This window comes from Tetranychus urticae, chromosome 3, assembly GCF_039701765.1.
Source record: "Tetranychus urticae isolate SD_2017Ah chromosome 3, NJAU_TeUrti_SD_1.0, whole genome shotgun sequence".
Classification (NCBI taxonomy): domain Eukaryota; kingdom Metazoa; phylum Arthropoda; class Arachnida; order Trombidiformes; family Tetranychidae; genus Tetranychus; species Tetranychus urticae.
The window spans coordinates 21,069,132-21,089,923 of record NC_142960.1 but is presented as its reverse complement, the minus strand read 5'-3'; the positions used below and the strand labels follow the sequence as shown (position 1 = coordinate 21,089,923).

Sequence of the window (20,792 nt, the reverse complement as noted above, 5' to 3'; positions counted from 1 at the left end):
GCTGATTCATGGCTATCAGTTACTTTAAGATCTTTTGTCGAACTGATATTCTTTGATTTTTTGTTCTTAACTGATGATATGAAAATACTTTGTTTTGTTTTCTATTTTTGGTTGTTTTTGTTTTTGCCAATTCTTGGTTCTAGTGTTTCGTTACAAAACAAAAACCAATTGTTATAACAAGAAACACCACTAACATGATCCATAGTAATTAGGATTGATTAAATTTTGTAAGTTTCTGATGGAATTGAATTTCGTTGTTACCCAAAAAATCAAAATAAACATGAAGCAGTGTGAGAAGCCACAGGAAACTGGATTTGGTGAGGGAATCATAACAATGGAGTTTCATTGAAAACACTGACAATGGATGTTGATCTTTGAAAAAAAGACAATTAAATGTTGGCAATTTTATTGCTCAAATCTTGGATTAAAGGATTCGAGAAGGGATTAGATTGACTAAGAATTTGTTAAATAAAGCAAACACGTTTCATCATTTCAAAGTTGCTTTTGAAAAATGAGGTTCACATGGAATGACCTGGGATGACCTTGAATCACCTGAGACTAAATTTTTAATTGTATTGATCTTTTTGAAGAACATTGAAGATTAAATTTGAAAGCATCATTAAATCATTTCAAAAATGAAACTTGTTTCAACATTTGTTGTCAAACATTTTTCTTTATTCTTCCAACCTCATGTATTGATTTCCAGTTTCAGACGTCTTCTGAATCAGATGAAGAATCAAACATAAAGCAATTGTTAAGGTTAAAAAGGTAAAGAAAAGAACCTTTTCAACTCGGATTAATTGTGTTCGTTTTGTTAAAATTCATCTCCAAACTTTGAAATATCCTAAAGACAAATAATTTTCACTGAAAGGTTTGACCTTAAAAGAGTGAAAGATGAAAGATTGAAACTGATTGTTCATTTCTTGCATTCCCTGTTCACTAAAAGTAAATCATAAAAGCAATGAATTTTGTAAATTTACACTTCTTTTTGCTCTCTGCTAATGACTAGCATTTAGTTTTGCATCAACAAGAATGTTGATTACAATGTAACAAAGTCAATTGTACCGTTAATGTGAATGTGCTTTGCAGTTTGAAACATGAAAACAATGGGCAATTATCATTGACACTAGAAAAGTATTGTAATTGTTCAAATTAGAGTTGAACAGTTGTCTAAAAAGTGAAACAAATTAAGGCTCGAAACAAGTTTTCTTGTTTCATTAACTGAAAACAAAAGCACCTTTTGATTCCCTTGTAAATAGCCAAGACCTAAGCTTCTTGGTAAACTCATAATGTACTTCGAGTGAAAGTAAATGCTTTTTTAACGTTTATTAAACCATTAAAGGTATTCAATAATGCATGAAATTTAATGAGATTAACTGTTTCCAGTTGCTTAAGTTGATGAAAACTTGATTCAACTTTGAACTGTTATCCTTTAGTCACAACTTTCATTGTTCAACACTTTTCGTTCAATCTGCATTTCCATTACTTTTCTGGAAATCAAAGTTGAAATGCAAAAAGATACTCATTTGTTCAAAACTGAGGGAAAAGTATTTGTTGTCGCTTTTTCGTAGAGTTTTCTTTTTCTCGATCATTTTGCCAGTTTGTGGAGTTTTTCTCGAATTTGTAGTTTCTTTTGTTTTCGAATAAATTATTTCGTTTTTTCTTAATTTGCTCGAAAATTTCGAGTTTCCATGAGTTGGACAATCGCTTCGATAAGCAAGAAAAGGCTGAATTAGTCTTTGTTTATGCTTAGTTGAGTAAATGAATCAATTGACAGTTTAATGATTTAAGTGGCGATAAATTTTGCATGAAATGCATCAAATTTCAAGAGCATTTCATTAATATTTAATTCGCAATTGATGCTGATTCACGAAAGAAAAAAATTGATGCAAAAAATTACAAAACTCAAGCATTTCAAAAGAAATTAGTTGCCTGAATTAATCTATTTTTGATGTTAACTTATTCTAATTCAATTGAGTCTTGAAGTAAATATTGCATCAAAAAGTTCACTGAATAGATGAAATATTGAGATAGGATTTGATTTCCAACTGAGCATTTCTTGATCTGAGTTAGCAATTTACTATTTTATCGAAAAATATTATATTGTATAAATATTCAAATTTCAACTTTTCATGAAATCTTGTCGAGGTTAGATGGCAAAGCATTGATGCCAAAATTAGAGGAAATATTAATATTTAAGAAAGGTTTCTTTAAAAAGTTGTGTTTCCATTTCATGACTAACTCAGTGTAAATTGAACTGGAAATGGTTCAAAACTGCCTCAAAATAATTGCTATTAAATGCAAAGAGAGTAACAAAGAGAGTAAAGAGACATTTAGTTATTTTTAAGTTTTGCACTTTTATTGTTTGAGTAAGCAAGTTGGATCAAATATTTTACCGTAAATGTATGGATTTACACATGAATTTGAAATGGCAAACAAGAAAAGCACTCCTTGCAAACTCTTGTCCACTTGGAATGCCGATGACCAGTCAATTTGGTACCAAAGATGGATTGTGGCGTAAGGTGTCCAACAGACGATAAATGCAGCTATTATAATAACAGTATCTTTAACAATTTTACTTCCAATCTTTTGTCGCTGACGACTGGCCGATGAAACGGGCAACACTATGCATCTCAATGAACCTCTACTTGGAGTTGTTACAGGCGCTACTGGGGCTGATGATGATGATGGCCGAGTCAGTGTTGCACCCTCAGTGGTTAAGTCACAACCATTTGCATTACTGTGCGGATGAGGAGAGTGACAATTTTGAGCTGATTGCAGTTGGTTACTCGTAAAGCCAATCGTCTCTGAATGTTGAACTTCAGGATTAACAACTGTAGTCAAATCTCCATTCCGAAACACTATCATTGCATCAACGAAGATGGAATCCGGAAAATAGAGAAAAAAAATGAATCATGAATAATTGAGGCTGGCATTTTGCAACAAATTCAATTACGTTCGATTCTTATTGAATTATTTCAATGTAATTTTATTCTAATAAAAGTTATTCAATGATAAGTATTTCATAATGAAATATGAAGTTCGGATAAACAATTTCTTTATGAAAAATTTCGCCATTTCTCAAGTTGACTCAAAATGTTTCCATTTTTTTGGATAAATTTCAAGTTTTAGGTTCTAAACTTGAAGCTTGACTGAATTGAAGATTTTCATTTGAAAAGAAAATTTTGGTTCAGTCCAAGTTCAAACAGATTAGTTTTGAAGAGATTAATAAAAGAAATCAAAGGAAAAAGAAAATGAAATTTCATGCAAACATATCTCATGAAAGGCAACAATATTCACTGAATTTTCATGTTATCTTGATTTCTGGTAAAATGAATGTTTAATGTGTGTTTAGTGCGAGAAAAGATAACATTTGAACGAGAAGTCAAAGATTTGGAAACGAAATTTATCGTGACAACTTGAAAGGCGAATTGGTTCATCTTTCATGGAAGATGAAAGTTTCTGCAAATGTTGAACTTTATCAAGAATGCAAATGTTATTAACATTTATTTGAATGGTTAATCGAAAGACATAATTGTTCAACTTACCGGTTAAAAATCTTCGAACCATTTTCCGTCTTATCTTGACACAAATGAATGTATAACACAGTGAGATGCAGAGTAAAGGCACAAAGTAAATTATGGATAAACAAAAGATATTGTACATTCGAAGTTGCGTTTCAGTTTGAAAAGATTTAAAGCTAACACATTGAGTAAATCCAGGAAATTCTGATGGACTTTCAACATGAAATATGAAAATCTGTAAAAGAAAAACGAAGGAAAAGAAGGCTTAGAATTTGAATAAACTATAAACATGATTCATGTCAACCAAAATGAACATAAATATTGCAAAAACGCTTTTAATGTGATCATAAAATGAGACTTTTCCTCTTCAAGATGTTCTCTTCATGAATTTGTTCACCAACATTCTGCAACAAAATCATGAAGAAGAAGACAATTTCAAAGTTTATTCACTCGAATCACTCGAAGAGCAAAGAAGCAACGAAAATTTCAATCACTTCTGTCAAGAAATGAAACTGAAATTCACTATTTAAAGCAAACCCAAAGCTTTAAAATTTAAATTGAATATTAAAATGAAAATGAAATTGACTTTTTGCTTTCAACTTGAGTCAAGAAAATGCTAAAAAAGTCGTAAAAAGAAAAAGAAAACATGAAAAATGGAAAACACCAAAAACTTTATCTCATGTTGAGGTTACTTTACCTGAGGAAGAGCAAATATGAAACTCAATAGCCAAGCAACGATGAGCAGTTTTTTAACAAAAATATCGTAAGTTTGATACTTGAAGGGTGAATAAACGGCGAGCAGTCTATCAATCGATATACAAATGAGTACCATTGAGGAAAGGTAAATGCCAAAGAGGCGATAAAATTGGAACAATTTACACATCAAGTTACCCGCCTTCCAAGAAGCCGTGATTCTCCATGCAATCTCGGTGGGTGTCATTACAAGGGTCACAATGGCATCAGCTATGGCCAGGTTGAGCAACAGTTTTTCATGGCGAGTTGAGGTTAACCGTTTACCCCAAGCCAGGTTGTAGACTACATAGGCATTGGCTGAACCTCCAATGGTAAACAGGAAAACATAGAAAGACAATTCAAGTAAATTCACTGAAACCAAGTCTTGCCAGTCTTGGGTCATGTTCAATGTATTGATGCTGGCCAACAGGGTAGACCCATTGTCGGCAATCATGGCCTGTGGAGTTTCACCTCCCATGGCACTCAATTGTTCACTTTGTTTTTTCACAAAAGTTTTTCCACTACTTTTGAGGGTCACTTTCAGAACTCTTTTACTCCTTGGTTTTCAATAGTTTTCCGATGCTCGGTTCAATAAACAAATGTCGCAGTAAATGTAACTTTGAAAAGTCGAATCAATCTTTTCATTCATCTTTGTTTGCACTTTTTTGTTGCACATCATTATACTTGTTGCACTTTATTTCCTTTCGACTTCTCTTTTCAGCGTTTCTGTATCGAGATTCGAGTTGAGCTTTACTTGACAAAGGAAAGAAAAAGATTTTGTTTTTTTCTCTTTGGGCACTTTTCGATTCTCTTCACTCGATTCTTGCTTTTTAACGGTAACAATGTTTGACACTTTGCAAACAGTCGAAAGTTGCAAAGTGTCTGAAATAAGAAAATGTTGCTTTCATTACTGAGCATTTGCTGGTGTCAAAAGCCATGCTCAGCTTTCGAGTGTCGCACATTGTCCTACTTTTTCTGTTTAAGTTTCATGTGATATTCATGAGACTAGATGTCACTAGTAATTCTGAACTGAAAGGAAAATATTTTCATGATAAAATTGTGTTACTTTGTTGGGATTAAATATGCAGCCATGTTTAATCTTTTCACGAAGTTCATCTTACCATGCTATTAATAGTTTATGCTAAACTGCATTCATTTCATTGTTCAATGTTTCTCGACTTTTCATTTTAAACATTTCTAAGGTAATTAACATTTCATGCACAATTAGCGCAATTAGCTTTGCACGTTTACCGATGAAACCTTGCGAACTGGCTTATTAATCAATCTGTAAAATTCTGTGATCGAAAATTACTTCTCATAAATACTACAGTAGATGCCAGCACCTGAATCATGAAAACCATGTCTTATAGCAAAAAAAGATGTTCATGAATAAAAGAAGAAAAGATTTACAACTTTAGATTTGCTCATTACGTCCAGTTTTGCAAATAAAAACTTCAATTTCTCTGGTAAAACCCATTTTCTGGTTTACTTTACAATGTTAAATCAAAGAAATAACTTTTCAACTGGTCCTGCTGATGAGTTAAATCAATCAACAGAAGATTTGAGCCATTTTTAGATTCCTCTTCAAGATCAAGTTACAAATTCCTAACTCTTGCTTTTCATCGAATATCCATTTCATTTTGAAAAATCCTTCCTTAGACTTCAATTTCGTTGAGTATTAAACCCAAACAAACTGCACACTGGTTAACTCGGTCCTAATTGTAGCTTATCCATGAATAAATTGACTGAAACTCGAAAAAAGCCTCATTAAATAAAACAGCATTTCCAAAGCTCTACTAAAGTCAATATGCTTGTTCACAAAAGGTTGATTTACTTAGCCTCTGACCTATTTCACCTGACACAAGCTTCTTAAATCTCCATATTGGAGGAAATCAAAATGCGAAGCAAAAGAACCAAAAGTTATAAAGAATTGAGAAAAACTGTGCAAAGCTGCAAGTTCATCGTCTATAAATTACTAAGAATTTTCATAGTTTATCGACGAGATTTTCCGCCGATTCCATGGATATAAAATGTTGCAAAGGACGTTTTAGTTAAGATAAAAACTTTATTTGAGTTACAAGTATATGAAGAATCTTAGAGACTTTTCAACAAATGTTACAATTTATCATTTTATGAATACTTTGTTAGGTTTATTCTAAATTGATTTTAAAGTGATTTCTTTTCTTCTTTTGCATGCTAATCGATTGAAACTTAAAGGAAGAACAGACATTTGAATGAATGATGGAATGAATTCTATTGATTTTGGAAAATGAGAAATGGAAAATAATGAATCGTAAAAATGGAAAGAGATTCAGGGGAGAAAATCAGTTTATATCGAATCAGTTTTTCGTCCCAATGGACAGTTACAAGCTTGGGCTATCAGTTTACACGATTTCCACCAAATCTTCAGGCATCAAGTAATTCTCTATGTTGACGATTTCATCGGCCGTTTCACTTTCTTCTTCCGACTCTTGCTTCTCAATCTCGTCCATTATCCTCTGTCTATCAGGTGAACAGTTGGTAATTAATTCCTTGTAAATTGTATTAAAATTGAGTCGATCTTTTGGCTCAGTTTTCCAACAGCCAGCCATCAACTTGTATATAAATTCAGGACAGTCTTCTGGTGGAATCAACAGGATTCCTTGAAGAATCAACCTGATAACCTAATGGAAGTAAAAAGTAGAATCAAAAAGTAAAGGAACGAAATGAAAGCAAGAAAAAGTCAAACGCTTTATTAAATAACATTTTCTTTTCTTCGTTTCCCTTAAATCTTCAACTTTTTATTTCCAACAAAACAATATCATGTAAAGATAATTGATTCAATTCTTAGCCTTGAAAATTCCTAAACCTATTCATATAAAGTTTTCCCGATTTTTCTTCTCTTTTCCAGTCAATCCCTGATTCTAATATGATTCTCAAATCTAAACATTTTGCCTTTTTCTGCTTATTTTTCGTTTAAAGAAGAGCCAAAATATTTTACTAAAAATCAATAACCTTTTTAGCCTAATTTTAGACTTTATTGGACAGATTGAAACTCGAAAAACAACATTTTTCCACGAAAACATGAAACTCGAAACCAATGTATTTTTACTTTAATAAAGTTCAACAAGTCTATTAAAGAGTTGAACTTTTGCTTCGATTGTGCATCATAAGGTTTTAGGCTAGTCACTGACTATTTGGCCTTTTGCGAACTCGAGATAATATTCATTAGTAAGAAAGTTTTTGCAGAAAATTCATCAAATTTCTCAGAGTTCTTTGATCAAAAATTCTGAGCTTTAAATTACTTGAAGCGAAACTTGAACATACTTGAGATCAAAGTGTATCAAGTTTCAAATAATTACATCGAAAGTTTTCTTCTTCACATGATTCAATATACTCGAATTAGTTGGTGTAATTTGCATGAAAAAAGGTTATAAGAAAAGAATTGAAATTGTCTGAAAATAAGTCGAGTTTGATGGAAATTGTCATTTTATCATTTGTTTAATTTCGTTTGATATCAATTGGATGATTCCCTTTACTCGTGTGGTTGAGTTAATCAACTTACTAACCAGTTTAACATGTTCATGATGAAATTGGTGGAATCAATGTGACCCTTGGAATGGTGAATTGTGCGGTAATTTCATCAAATTATGTAAATACTTGTTCTTTCAATTGCATTATCAACCAACTGTTAGATATCAGTTGCTGATGAGAAATGATTTCACCATGAAATGATTAACTGTATGCAACGATTGTTTTGGTGAAGTTTGATTTAAATGAAGTAATGAAAAGAGGAAAATTATTCTTGCATTTCAATGATAATCTGAAATTGAATTTAAATCAAATTCAATTTAATATCTTAAGTTCATTTGGTAAAAACAAACATTTTCATGTTACTGCATTTCAATTATCAAACATGTAAAATTGAATTTCCACTGATAAAATGTTTAAACTAAAAATTGAATTCAACTTGAAAATCAACAAGAAAAGCAAACTTAGACAAAAATATTGAAACATTTTCTTTCAGTTTCCACTTTGATTCTGGATTCTCAGTCAACATTTCATTTACTTATTTTTTTTCATTAAATTCATTCGCAAATGAAAACAGTTTGTTTGCCAACACCGTTGGCACAATATCAACCTTTATCTTGTAATAACAGTGATTAAAGTAAAATGTTGCTTATTGTCAGGGTACGAATTAGGATGGAATAACCATTTACTTCAACTTAAGATGAACATTTCTCGTTTCTGCTTCATCTTCAGCTTCGTTATCATCATCATTTCTCGAGGTTGTACTATTAGAATCATCTTACTAACTGATCAAATCTTTCATCAAGTTGAAACGTAATTCAAGGTAAAAGAAGAAAAAAATTGGTCAATATTGAGTTTTAGGCTACAGAAGAATTGCGATTGCAAAATTAATGAGAATCTTTAATGAAAGGAAAAAGAGAAAAGTTATCTTCATGATCTTCATGATCATCATCGTCATCATCATCAGTACTTGGAAACTCCTTTTATATTAAACAAGGCTGCTCATTAGAGGAATGAGCTGATGTAAGATGATTTAAAATCATTGATCGATGAGTTAAACTCGAAAAGATTTTTCACGATTCAATGAACAGAAATGGGAATTTCGGTGTTACAGTGACGGCACAACCAAGTGATTAGTCGATAAAGAACTGTTTCAGCCTTCGTTTCCTTTAACTTCTCAGGAATCTGAATTTCTTGTTTTTTATCATGACTTTTATGTTGGAACAGTTTAGTCACAGTTTGGATGAATTTCGGTTCATTGTCTTTATATGCCAACAATATGTAGATTAGTGATACTAAAGATAATTTGACTATTTAACCATTCCCAGTTGGGAGTTTTGTGACTGGGAATGGAGTGAAATGAGCTGCTCATTTGGTGACAATAAACTAGTGCATTTGCTATCTTTATTTTGAATTGAACTTCTCGAGTTTGTGTTGGTTGTTGAGTTGGAAAAAAAGTTTTTTTTGGGTTAACATTTTTAATTACCTCGTCATTTGAATGTCCATAATAAGGTTGCTTACCAAAAGCAAAAATCTCCCAAAGGACAACACCGAATGACCAAACATCAGATTCTAAAGTGTATTTACCATAGATTATGCTCTCAGGTGACATCCAACGAATTGGAAGCATTTTCGTTCCATTTACCTGTTGAAAAAGTTAACACATTTGAATCAAAATTAATGGCACAGAAAAGAAAAAATTTACTCAAAAATTTCAATTCCAACTTGAATTCAATTATAATTCTCAAGTTTCTATTCACTCCCTGACAAAATGTACTAACATTCAACTTGTAACGTTCATTGTATGCATTAGGAAAACTTTGCTTAATTGGCTAAAAGTTCCAATTAAAAGTGATTTCAAACCAGAAAACTTCTAATATTTGCTGGATAAAAGCTGGGAGTGAAAAGAGTTTCAAACAAGAAACTTTACTCGATTGAAGAGGAAAAACATTTTACAACAAAATATCACCAGAAATAAGTGATAAAATTGAAGTCAAAAAAAAGGTTTAACAAGGTTACTTTAAGTGTTTTCATTTTTTGACTCAAACTTTACTGCCTTAGTCGAGTAAACTAGATAACAGTTTAAACTCCCAGGAAAATATTATTGTTATCAAAGTATTAAAGATAATATTTCCTTTTGGATTGCAGTTGGTAAAATAAGGTTAATTTGGTTCAAGGTGGGAGTGCGATTTTCGTTGGAAGCAAAAAATTCTCAAGTTTCATCAGAAAGTAATTTCTCCGTCAAATACCTTGTAATAGTCGCAAGTGTAAATGTCTCTAGAGAGGCCAAAGTCGGATATTTTGACCGTCAAATTGTGGGTAACAAGGCAGTTTCGTGTGGCCAAATCTCGATGGACAAAATGCTGAGAGGAAAGGTAAAGCATTCCAGCAGCTATTTGAGTGGCAATCCATATCAAATCACCCTGTAAGAAGATAAAGGTTGCGTAAAAATGATGAACAATATTATCCAGTAAATGAAACAATTGTACAAATGACAAGAATAAAGTCAATTGGTTTGATTGAAACTGGATACATGGTGATGTGAATTGTTGCACCTAAATTTATTCACCAAACTTGATTATCTTTTTTCTTCATGATAATGCTGACAAGACTTCCTTTGGCTATTTGTTCAACCTTGTTTCATTATTAATCGGTTGAATGTTTGATGAAAGTTCATTACCATAATGACCAGTGTTTGATTCGTTGTTGCACTTGTTCATATTTATGCTTCTTTACTCAATCTGTTTCACTTCTTTACATGAACATTTGAATGTTCATAATTGATGAAACTCTTTGCTTCATCTAATCGATTGTTTTTTTCTGTTGATTTTTTCATTTACTTGCAACATTGAAATGCATTTTCATGAGCACTAAATGAACAGCCATGGTCTTGAAAAGATTCAGTCAACAATGAAATGATTCTTGAAAAGATTTTACTGAATAATCGTTTTTTCTCAGCTTTTTTGGCGTTATTTATGAATCTTTCATCTATGAACTTCTATCATTTGCTTCCTTGTTTGGTTGAAAATGAGTTAATATAAGTGCTTGTAAAGGTTGAATGAGAAATGGAAAAGTGAAAAGAAGAAAAAAAAGAATGATTGTGATTTAATATTGTTCATCTCACCATAATATAATTATGTTCAAGTAATTTTATCATATCTTCTTACATCATTCATCTTTTACTCATTATTAGTATTAATATTAGTATCAGCATTATTATGTTTTGTCATGAGGAACCAAGTGGTTCCAAGGAAATAGCTTTGGTTCGTCAAAAAGTAAGGTTTGTCAGGTAATGTTTTTTGTTAGCCTTTTGTAGTTTCTTCCAAGTCGACAATGTACTTACAATTATCTGATGAGAAAATGAAATGTTGAAAAAGAAGGTTGAAAATACACTGGAAATCATTTAGTTCTGTTGCTCAACATGATTTATCATTTGTTTCATGGGCATTTCATTTAAGTGATTTATTGTACAGCTTTTCATCTTTTGCCAGTTGAACTATTTGTTAATAGTTGTTAAGTTGAAACTATTTTCAGTAAAATTGATGCAAGAAGTTGCACCAAATGGCATTAAACTAGTCAAGCTCAGTCACTGAGTCGATCGTGAGTTACTGTTTACTTGCAAGATATGACCGGGAAGAGTCGACTTGATACGCATTAGACTTTGCTAATGAACCTCAGGTTATCGATGCAATTATCAGTCTTTCTAACTTGAAATTTTTCATTTAAAATGAAAGATCAAGAGTAAAGATGAACTTGAAATGAACACTGATCTTCTGCATCTGAATTTCCCCCTGAAAGTGAGTTCAATTCCATTGCAAGATAACTGTCATTTTATGTTAGACTTAAGCTTTTAAACTTAACGGGCGAAGTCCTTTAAGTGAATCCAAGTTCAACCGAGCGGGTCTTACGTCTTGCATGAAATTTTACTGTTATGCGGGATAGTCTATGTGGCTTAATGAAGGCTGTGTTTAAATTTTTGTCTCAAACTTTTAATTCATCAACTCACTTTAGTAATTTGATCTGATTCATTGTTAAAATTATGGCATTTAATTGATGCATGCAATGCTGAAAATATTTTGACTAACTTTATCATTCCATGGATCAGTTTAAGGAAGAATCGATAAATCAATGGTTAAACAGAATGGAAATCAATGTTACTCAATGAATGTAAAATTAGTCAAATTAATAGATTCAATCAATTTTAATTACAGTTACAAGGACAAATAAAGTTTACTTGAAGGCATTTAAAGTAATCAATGAAAGCATGGTGATTGAGATGAGTAAAGACGAAAGTTGAATAATCAAGTTACAGATGAACGAAGTATGGAAACTCATTTCTCCTTTTAATAGAAACGAGAGAAGACAAAAATAACAAATTGATTCGACAATTTACAGAGTAAAATCTCAAGAGTCTAATCAGGTCAAACATGAAACTGTCCAATAAATTACGCTTTATTAGATTAAATCAAACTTCGCAACTATTTCAACAATTAGCGTGTAACGAAGAGGAAAAAAGAAAAGGCAAAAAAGCACTTTTCTTTTTAGTACTTTTTTCTTTTTTCCGGGTTCAACTCTTTCCTTTTTTACACACTCGAACACTTTTGCCTTTTCATCTTGTCCTTTTACTGTCACTTGATCATCATCATTCTCTATCATCACAATTCGAAGAAGAAAATCTTAAGATGATTACAAAATGCGGTTCAACGAAGATCATTTTCATCATTTTTTCTACTATTTTTTTCGTTCCTTTTCTCTTCACCATCATCATAATGCTGAAGTCGAGTGATACATCATGCCAGTGTTGAGTGAAACCCTTTAACAAGGAAAAGAGGAAAAGAAACACCAGGAAGAGAAAATTTTTCTCCATGATGTTGATCAGTAGACAGAATGAAAAATGAAAACATGTTAAGTGAAAATGGATGGTGAAACTTTTAGATGATGAAGATAAAAAGGATTGTTGATTAAACTGTTACAAGGAGAAAGCAAAGAGCAGAGAAACGAAGGAAAAACAACATTGTAATGATCACAATCGATTCCCATTTGACTGGTCAAAGTGTTCATGTTCATTGGATTTCATTTGTTTCATGAACCATCAGTGAGGTTAAATGATCAACAATAAATGCCATTGAATCATGAAAACTTCCAGTAAACAGAACAGAGGAAAAAGCAAAATTTTAAAGCACACTTTTCACTTTTCCTTTCAACTTCAACTTTCATAAACTCATTTTGTTCAGATCAACTTTTTCTGAATTGAATTTTTCTTTCAACTTTTGTTTACTTTTAAGTCTTCACAAGTTTCATCAATTTTTCACCGAAATTCAGTCAATTGAGAATATTTCATTCGTTCGTTTTTTTTCGAGAAACGAGACAATTTATTGAGCCAAATAATCCACTTTAAGAATCAATTTTGTCATTTGCTTTTCTTTAATCAGCTTAAATGACCATCCAATTAGCCTGAAATTGAGTTTTGGATTTCATGATGAATCACTTTTAAATTACTTTCAAAGTTAAATCAATCACAAAGTTTGATGATCCAAGATGATTACAATGATTTAAAGTTTGGAAAAAGATGAATCGAGAAAAGAAATTTTGTGTTTCTCTTGGAAAAAAGACATTCAATGAAATTCAATCATGATCATGATTCACTTTCAAATGTAATTATTGTAACAAACTTTCTATTCTGCAAGTCTATCCAATCAATTTTCAAGCTTCGTAATTGACTCTTTAACCTTTCAATATTCAACTGGCAAAAGTCAACCAAAAGATTCCAACTTAAAGAATCGAATTTCTTTCAAAAAGATTTCTTTTCTTCAAATCTAAGTTCCAATTGAAAAGAATTTTTCATACACAGAACAATATTCATGGGCTTACTTTTTGTTGTCTTGTTCGTATTTCAGTTCAAAATCATTAGTTATCAGTAAGATTCGAAATTCTTTCAGTTGGAAAGAGTTGAAATTAGTTTCCAGATTTTCCCAGAAACTAATTTCCAAGAAAATTCATTTGATCCAAAAATGGAAAATTAATTTTGTTCTGATAATCAAACTTTGAAAACTGTTATTCAAGTATTATATAAGTTGCATGAAAAAGTCTGGGCAGAAAAGAGATTGAAGAATAAAAATTTTTGGAATAATGTGTCAATCCATTTCAACTGAATTATTTAGGAATCGATGAATGACGAAAAATTTATTCGCAAACTCAGCAAGAGCCAAATCTGGTGCACCTGAAATGACCATTTATATTGAAATTAAAAGATTTCATAAGTTCGATGATTAGAGAGTTTCATTGAAAATGCTGCGAAAATTTAATTCTGTAAGAATTTCATCAAATTGAAATTTCAACCGAACTCATGTCATAAAACTCAACTTTAATTCAATTATCTAAATTGGTTTGCTTTTAATATTCAAAATATTGTAAACATTTTGACAAATTAAATGTCATTTGAAATTTAATTTGTCATTCAACTTTGTTTAACTTTTACTTCTCTATCATGTTCAATGAAAACTGCAATTATTTCAGTTGCTCATTAATTTTGTCCCATGAAAGTGAAACAGGGAAAACGTGTCCAATGAAAGAGAAGAGTTTTTCAAAGCAATCAATTAGCCGAATGAATAATGAATATTTTGCATCATTGCCTAATGATTATCTCGATTGTACATTTTGTTTCGTTTACACTGTTTAATGGTTCATAATGAAACTCACCTCGTATAAAGGTTTAATTTCACTTTCGTCTGTAGTTGATAGTATTGTTCCGGTTGTCGATGAACAAGGTGAGTCGACATTTTTATGCTTCAATTTTCTGGGATCACATTTTCGCAGGATTTCAGTTAAATCACCCAGTGCCATGTATTCAAAAACCATGGAAGGTGTAACCTCTTCATTGGTAACACCAATTAGTTTAACAATGTTGGGATGACGAAAGTTGGACAATATTTCAACTTCCCTTTCAAAATCGTTGCGAAGTTCATTTGAAACTCCTTCTTTTAATATTTTTATTGCCACTTGAATGACTTGATCTTCGGTAGGTTGGTATTCACCTAAAGATAGAAGATATAAAAATGAAGAAAATTTAAGTTCACAAAAGTTCTTTTGATTCCGCTAGTTGCATCAATGTCAATTGCAAATGCAAATTGATTCTTAGTCGGATAAGTTGGAAGGCTTTCCTTGTTAGAATCGTTGGTGAGACATTTTGAGGAGAAATGAAGTTTCGATTTTCTTTGCAAAGTGAGAGTCGATTCATGATATTTTTGATCTCTTTATTGCATTTGCATTTTCTGCTAATTCTTCAGTTTTTATACCATTCTTGTCTCATCAATAATTCTTATCCTATTCCTAGAAGACTGCAAAAACATGAGCCAATTATCAGGAAAAGCTAAGGGTTTTTTGAAATTTTGATGAAAATTTGCATTTCCAATAAATTTATTTACTTTTAATATTATTAAAATGATCTTGTTTGGCTCAGATAATTTCACTCTAATAGTCTTGTATCATTATCCAGCAAAATTATTTGCTTTACTTGCAACTTCTCATCCCATCGGTGGATCCACCAAACATGATGTCATTATCTTACCTTTATAAACACGACCAAAACAGCCTTCACCAATCTCTTCCAGGTAACGAATTTGATTCGATGGAATTTCAATGTTTCTAAGAATTTTTCTAAACGATGCATCAGGTGAACTAGGAACAAGGGATTTAAGAATAAGAATAAAAAAATTATCGATAAAATTGAGAAAAGATTATTATTCAATATTGAAACTCGAATACATTTGTGTAGAGAAAAAGTTAGTTTCAGAAAAGAAAAAAAAGTCAAATTCCATTAGAAATAAACTTTTCTGGTTAACATTTTGCTTTAAAATGTTGCTCATTGTTTCCATCAGAACTCTTATCATGTTGAAAAATCCAAGGCCAATGAATCTCATCTTTTCCCTCAACTTGGCCTGGATAAAGTTTCATCAAACATGATTACGTGATAAATCCTGTTCAACGTTTAGAATCAAAATTTTCGAGTTTCTCGAATCAAATTTCCTAATGTTTCCAGCGAAACTTTAGCTTATTAATTTAGAATGAAAAAAGTCTTTTTTTCTGGAAAAGTTGAATCTTGAAGAATCTTGAAATGGAAAGTGAAAGCAAATTTTGATTACTTTTAAAACAACAAGCATCAAACTTGATACACTTTATCTCATGATAATTCATGATGGAAATCATTTTCAACTGAAACTTTGTCAAAGAGCGAAAAGTTGCCTTGAAAAAAAAAGAATAAAGAAAATTGTTGGAAATGAATAAATTTCATATGCTTATCATTCAATTCCATTGAATATTACTCTTTTCACTCCCAGCCTAGTTTTACCCATTTACTGTTTTCAAAACTCTACTCAAACAATTGCCCATATTTTATGCCTTTTATTTCAACATTATTATTCAATATTATCGTTGCCACTTGAATAACAAATTTTATTAATATAATCGCTTCGTTTCCCTGGATTCATCATTTTCATTGCCTTTCCTTTGTTTACCCAAAAGTGTTAAGTTTGATGTTGAAACAAAAAACTAAGCTAATGTTTAACTATTGAAATTATTTTCTTTCTACTTCAACATTGAATAGTTTCATGGAGAAAAATAATCTTGCCATGTTTTACCATTTTTATTGGTATCATTATTTTTGCTGTATGACAAGATAACTATGAATAGCTAATGAGTTATGAAAATGTTTAGATGTTCATTAAGTTTGTTCACTGAATTTATTTCTCAGTTTCACAGTTTTATAAAGAATTTTTTTTCCATTTTTCTCTCAGAAAAGTTCCAAATGGGAATTTCGTAATGCAAAACGCCAGGACAATGAAAAGTTTCAAAAAACTGATATCTTGGATCGTCTTATCGACTTTAAACGAAAATATTATGCAATTCCCAGTTTGAAGTTTTGGATTCGAGAAAAGAAAATGAAAAAAATTGAAATTTCATCTCAATTTTGAGCTTTTCGACTTTTGGGAAAAAAATGTTCTTTGAAAGTTTTTGTTGAAAAAGATTTTTTTGAAAGTTCTAAAGGTTCGATTTTCTCGTTTCTAAGTTGATTCAGTTGGTTGGTCAACTTTGATCATTGCGATTGAATTTTGGTTTTGAGTTGAATGGGAATGTAATGGAATCGGGATTTTGATGAAATGTAAATGTTGAGATTTACCTTGAATAATAGTTTGGGTTAATTACATATTGTTGTATACAACGGGCCAGTGACCCTTTTGACGGATCTGGGCTGAGCTTACGTCTTGAACGCAACTTTGATATCACATTGTAACGTCGGAGAACCATAAACATTCCGATGAGCAAGGCAAACGACAAGAGACAAAATATTGTTGGAAACAAAAGGCTGTTGAATACTTTATTGTTACTCAACTGTTTCGAGTGAGTTAAATTGGCAGATTCCTGTTTGACCAGAGAGAAAGGGAAAAAAGACCGAAAAAAGAAAAGAATGAAAAGTTATCCAAAATCTCTGCAGGGAGTGAAAAGATAGTCTTGAACAGAAAAATGGTCGACTGTCAAAGAGGAAAGACGATATTAATGATCGTTAAGTGGTATCATATCGATGTAGGATTAAAGACTGTCGAGTCAAAAAAGGTTGACATTTAGAAGCTCATTAATATTAAACGAGTTTTAATGATGATAAATTTTTGCATTTAATTTCTTCTTTTTTTCTTCTTCTTTTTTCTTCAGCCTTTTCGTTGTCGCTCAAATGAAATGCAGTAAAATGATAATCTCATGATGGTGACAATATTAATGAGCAGATTGAGCTTGGAACATGGAACAGAAAAAAGAAGAAAAGAATCGCAAAAAGGAAATTAATTTTGTAATAAGCAAACTGTTTGTTTCCTGAAAAATAATGGTCAACATGGTTTTGTAAAGAATCGTAAAGTCGAGCAAAAACATGGAAAAAAAGGAAAAGACAAACAAACGAAAAGAAAACGAAATGATTATTTCAAGTTTGATGACTTGCCTGATCACTTTTCCAGAATGGCTCGGTTTGCTTGGTGTGGCCATCAATTGTTTCATGATTACGATTGATCGGTGAAATTGGAAGAGCAGGCAAGGAAGAATGGTCAACGTGATCAGTATCTATTACAGTTTTGGCTAGATCATTTCATCATGTTAATGATGAGATCGTTTAAAGAAAAAGAGATAAAACAAGAAATCGATAAATGAATAATCCATGAGACAATGAATCGAGATAAATTAATGAGCAGAACAAGACAAATGAAATGGACAATCTGTTAATGTTTGCCATTCCAATAAAACATTGTATTACTATTTTCATCAAATCATTTCAACTTCGAATTCGAATTTTTTTCTTTCAATTTAGTTTAGATCAAATCTTAGATCACTTCGAAGACAACTTTAGTCTATTTCATCGACTTTTTACGAATTGCACAAATCTTGTTTCAACATTTTCGCAACCTTTTGTAGTTGAAAATAAAACAATTTTTCTATCGATTTTTTCGAAGTTTTGGTTCAGTTTGTTTTCAGAGATTAGATGAGTTTTTTTTCTTTCATGAAACACTTTTTTCGTTGGCTGTTTGTCAAATTTGGTTAATTGACGTTTCTTTTGCTTGCTTCTTTGGTTCAGGTTGATCGCCTTGAGCAGTCAACTTTAAATGTTTAATTGGAATCGCTTGATAAAGTAATAATTTGGTAATCAGATTATAGTTGAAAAGATTGACGGTTAATGAATGCAACACTGTTTACATGGAGATGAACAAAGAGTTTAGTCTGTCAAAGTATGTTTTGCCTTTTCTGTCCGAATTTTGATGATGGAACTGAATAGGTTGAAATGATATTCAAATGTGATTATTGTGACGAAATGTCAAAACCAGCTGATTCGCCTTTGCACACACTCATTCTCATCCATTTTCACTCCTTCTCCAAAACTCGATTTTGCCCTTACCTTGACCCCCAAAGGGGGAAAACATGATAACAAGTGTTTTTCTGACCGTCTAAGGGTCCAATAGCATTCTCTTTGCTCCCTCATTCATTTGTATATAAATCATAACTTTTGAGAGAATAAATCACTTAGTTCTTCACCTTTAACAAGCTCTCTTGCTTGTCAATGAGACCGGAGAACAGGATCAGCGAGAACTGGAGCTGATTTGGTGGGGTGGCACTCTGGGGTTCAGTCAGGTTGGACTGATTCCTCCAGAGGTAACTTAGTAAGCAAGAGAGCTTGTTAAAGGTGAAGAACTAAGTGATTTATTCTCTCAAAAGTTATGATTTATATACAAATGAATGAGGGAGCAAAGAGAATGCTATTGGACCCTTAGACGGTCAGAAAAACACTTGTTATCATGTTTTCCCCCTTTGGGGGTCAAGGTAAGGGCAAAATCGAGTTTTGGAGAAGGAGTGAAAATGGATGAGAATGAGTGTGTGCAAAGGCGAATCAGCTGGTTTTGACATTTCGTCACATTCGCCCACACTTTTAAGACATTTGTTGTCTAGCGACAAATGGTCTCAGTTGTGAGGAATGAGCTCGAAAAGTTGGACCAGTTAAAGATTCTGAGAGATCAAAGGTAACGGGGGTGATTTTATTTACAATGAAATATGGACCAGTATATTTAGGGGATGTTTTGGTTGATGGTAAATTGTTTGGCGCAGTCGCTGCTGGTCTACCTGTCTTTTTGGCCCTTCTCTCTGGCTTTTTGGCTCCTCGTCCCGATTCACCTGTCTATTTGGCCTTCCTGACCTGTTTTTGCTGTCTCTGGTCCTTCTCCTTGGCTAGTCGATCTTCAACTGACCTTTCTCTGCCTTGGTTTGGTCCTGTAACCTGTCTTTTGGCCTGTTTTGCTCTTTCTGGTCTTTTCTGACTTGCTGCTTTTGGGTCTTTTGGTCACTCACACCTCCGTTGCTGCTTTTGGACTGACTTCTCTTGGCTCTGATCTTCTACCGATCCTGGGTTCATGTCTTCATCCTCGTCTTGCTCGTCCAAATCCTCGTCTGCTTCTGGCTCTGGTTCATCTACTCGACTTGACTCCTCATCTGCGTCTAATAGCTCTCCTGACTCAGCAACTCCTGTCTCTTCTCCCGCTGCTACTCCTGAACGCTGCTCTACACCTAATCAGCCGTACACTGAGTCTTTCGAGCTTGATCGAACTCCACTGCCATCACCGATCCACTTCTCCGATCCTGAATCAGACAATCCATCTTCTGCTCTTGACAAGCAATCTTCGTCTGCCTTGTCTTCTGCTCCTGTCACTCAAACTTCAGTCGATTCTTCTGCCTTGTCTTCTGCTCTTGCCACGAACTCCACGCTTGAATCGTCTGCTTTGTCTTCTGCTGAGCTTCCTGGTCCATCTGGTCTTGCATCAAACTCGGGGGGAACAACTCGCGCCCAGCGAAAACGTCTTGCTCTGAAACGCAAAAGACAGTTGGACGTCTTAGAAGCTGCTAAAGAAGGTCGTACTTCTACTTTACAAGCAAACCATCTCGCTCGTCAAGCTCGTAAGCTTACCAAGGTTGCTGTAAAAACCTACCAAGAAGGTTTACATAAAGCAAAGCAGGCTCACAAAGAGGAAGAAGAATTAAAGAAGCGAAAATTTACGTCCCGTTCAGAAGCACAATCAGCTTTTGAATCCATTGAAGCTCGGAAGGAATCACAACACCTTCTAACACGATCATCTCTATTAGCTGCTAGAGCTCTTCGCTTCACAGCCCACACTGATCTAAACGCTGATAATAATCCTTCTCCATCTAACGGTCTTGATCTTCTCCATAGGAAAACTTTTCAATAACTTGGTCTTCTCTTTTCTTTTGTCTTTTTGCGTCCTTAAATAAATAAAGTTTTTCCATGGCACCACCACTTGAAACTCCTGAACAGTCTGCGAATACTGACAGACTTGACAAATATGGCGGTGAAACCAATGAAATCAGAGTTGAATCTTGGTTTAAACTTTATGAACTACATATTCCTAAAGACGATGATCGAAAGCGAAAACTCATGTATTACCTTAAAGGTAAAGCACTTGAATTCTTCGCAGAAGAATGTACTGA

At 32.7% G+C, this 20,792-nt stretch overlaps 2 protein-coding genes across 2 annotated transcripts in view; both read right to left on the bottom strand.

Moving 5' to 3' along the window:
* Positions 1-2,337: 2,337 nt before the first annotated feature.
* LOC107364759 (adipokinetic hormone/corazonin-related peptide receptor variant I-like) lies at positions 2,338-5,126 on the bottom strand. The gene is made up of 3 exons (XM_015932191.3): positions 4,222-5,126; positions 3,549-3,759; positions 2,338-2,861 (listed from the first exon to the last, which is right to left on the bottom strand). The coding sequence occupies exons 1-3, from the start codon at positions 4,732-4,734 to the stop codon at positions 2,359-2,361; spliced, it is 1,227 nt and encodes a 408-aa protein (XP_015787677.1). The 5' UTR covers positions 4,735-5,126; the 3' UTR covers positions 2,338-2,358.
* Positions 5,127-6,301: 1,175 nt separating this feature from the next.
* LOC107364777 (NT-3 growth factor receptor-like) overlaps positions 6,302-20,792 on the bottom strand; it is a 41,670-nt gene continuing 27,179 nt past the window's right edge. The window contains exons 3-9 of the mRNA XM_015932210.3: positions 17,752-17,885; positions 16,942-17,183; positions 15,334-15,443; positions 14,466-14,800; positions 10,016-10,189; positions 9,253-9,411; positions 6,302-6,919 (exon numbers count right to left, since the gene is read on the bottom strand). Coding sequence (XP_015787696.1) covers positions 6,641-6,919; positions 9,253-9,411; positions 10,016-10,189; positions 14,466-14,800; positions 15,334-15,443; positions 16,942-17,183; positions 17,752-17,885 — 1,433 coding nt within the window. The 3' untranslated portion in view covers positions 6,302-6,640. The remainder of the gene's footprint in view (positions 6,920-9,252; positions 9,412-10,015; positions 10,190-14,465; positions 14,801-15,333; positions 15,444-16,941; positions 17,184-17,751; positions 17,886-20,792) is intronic.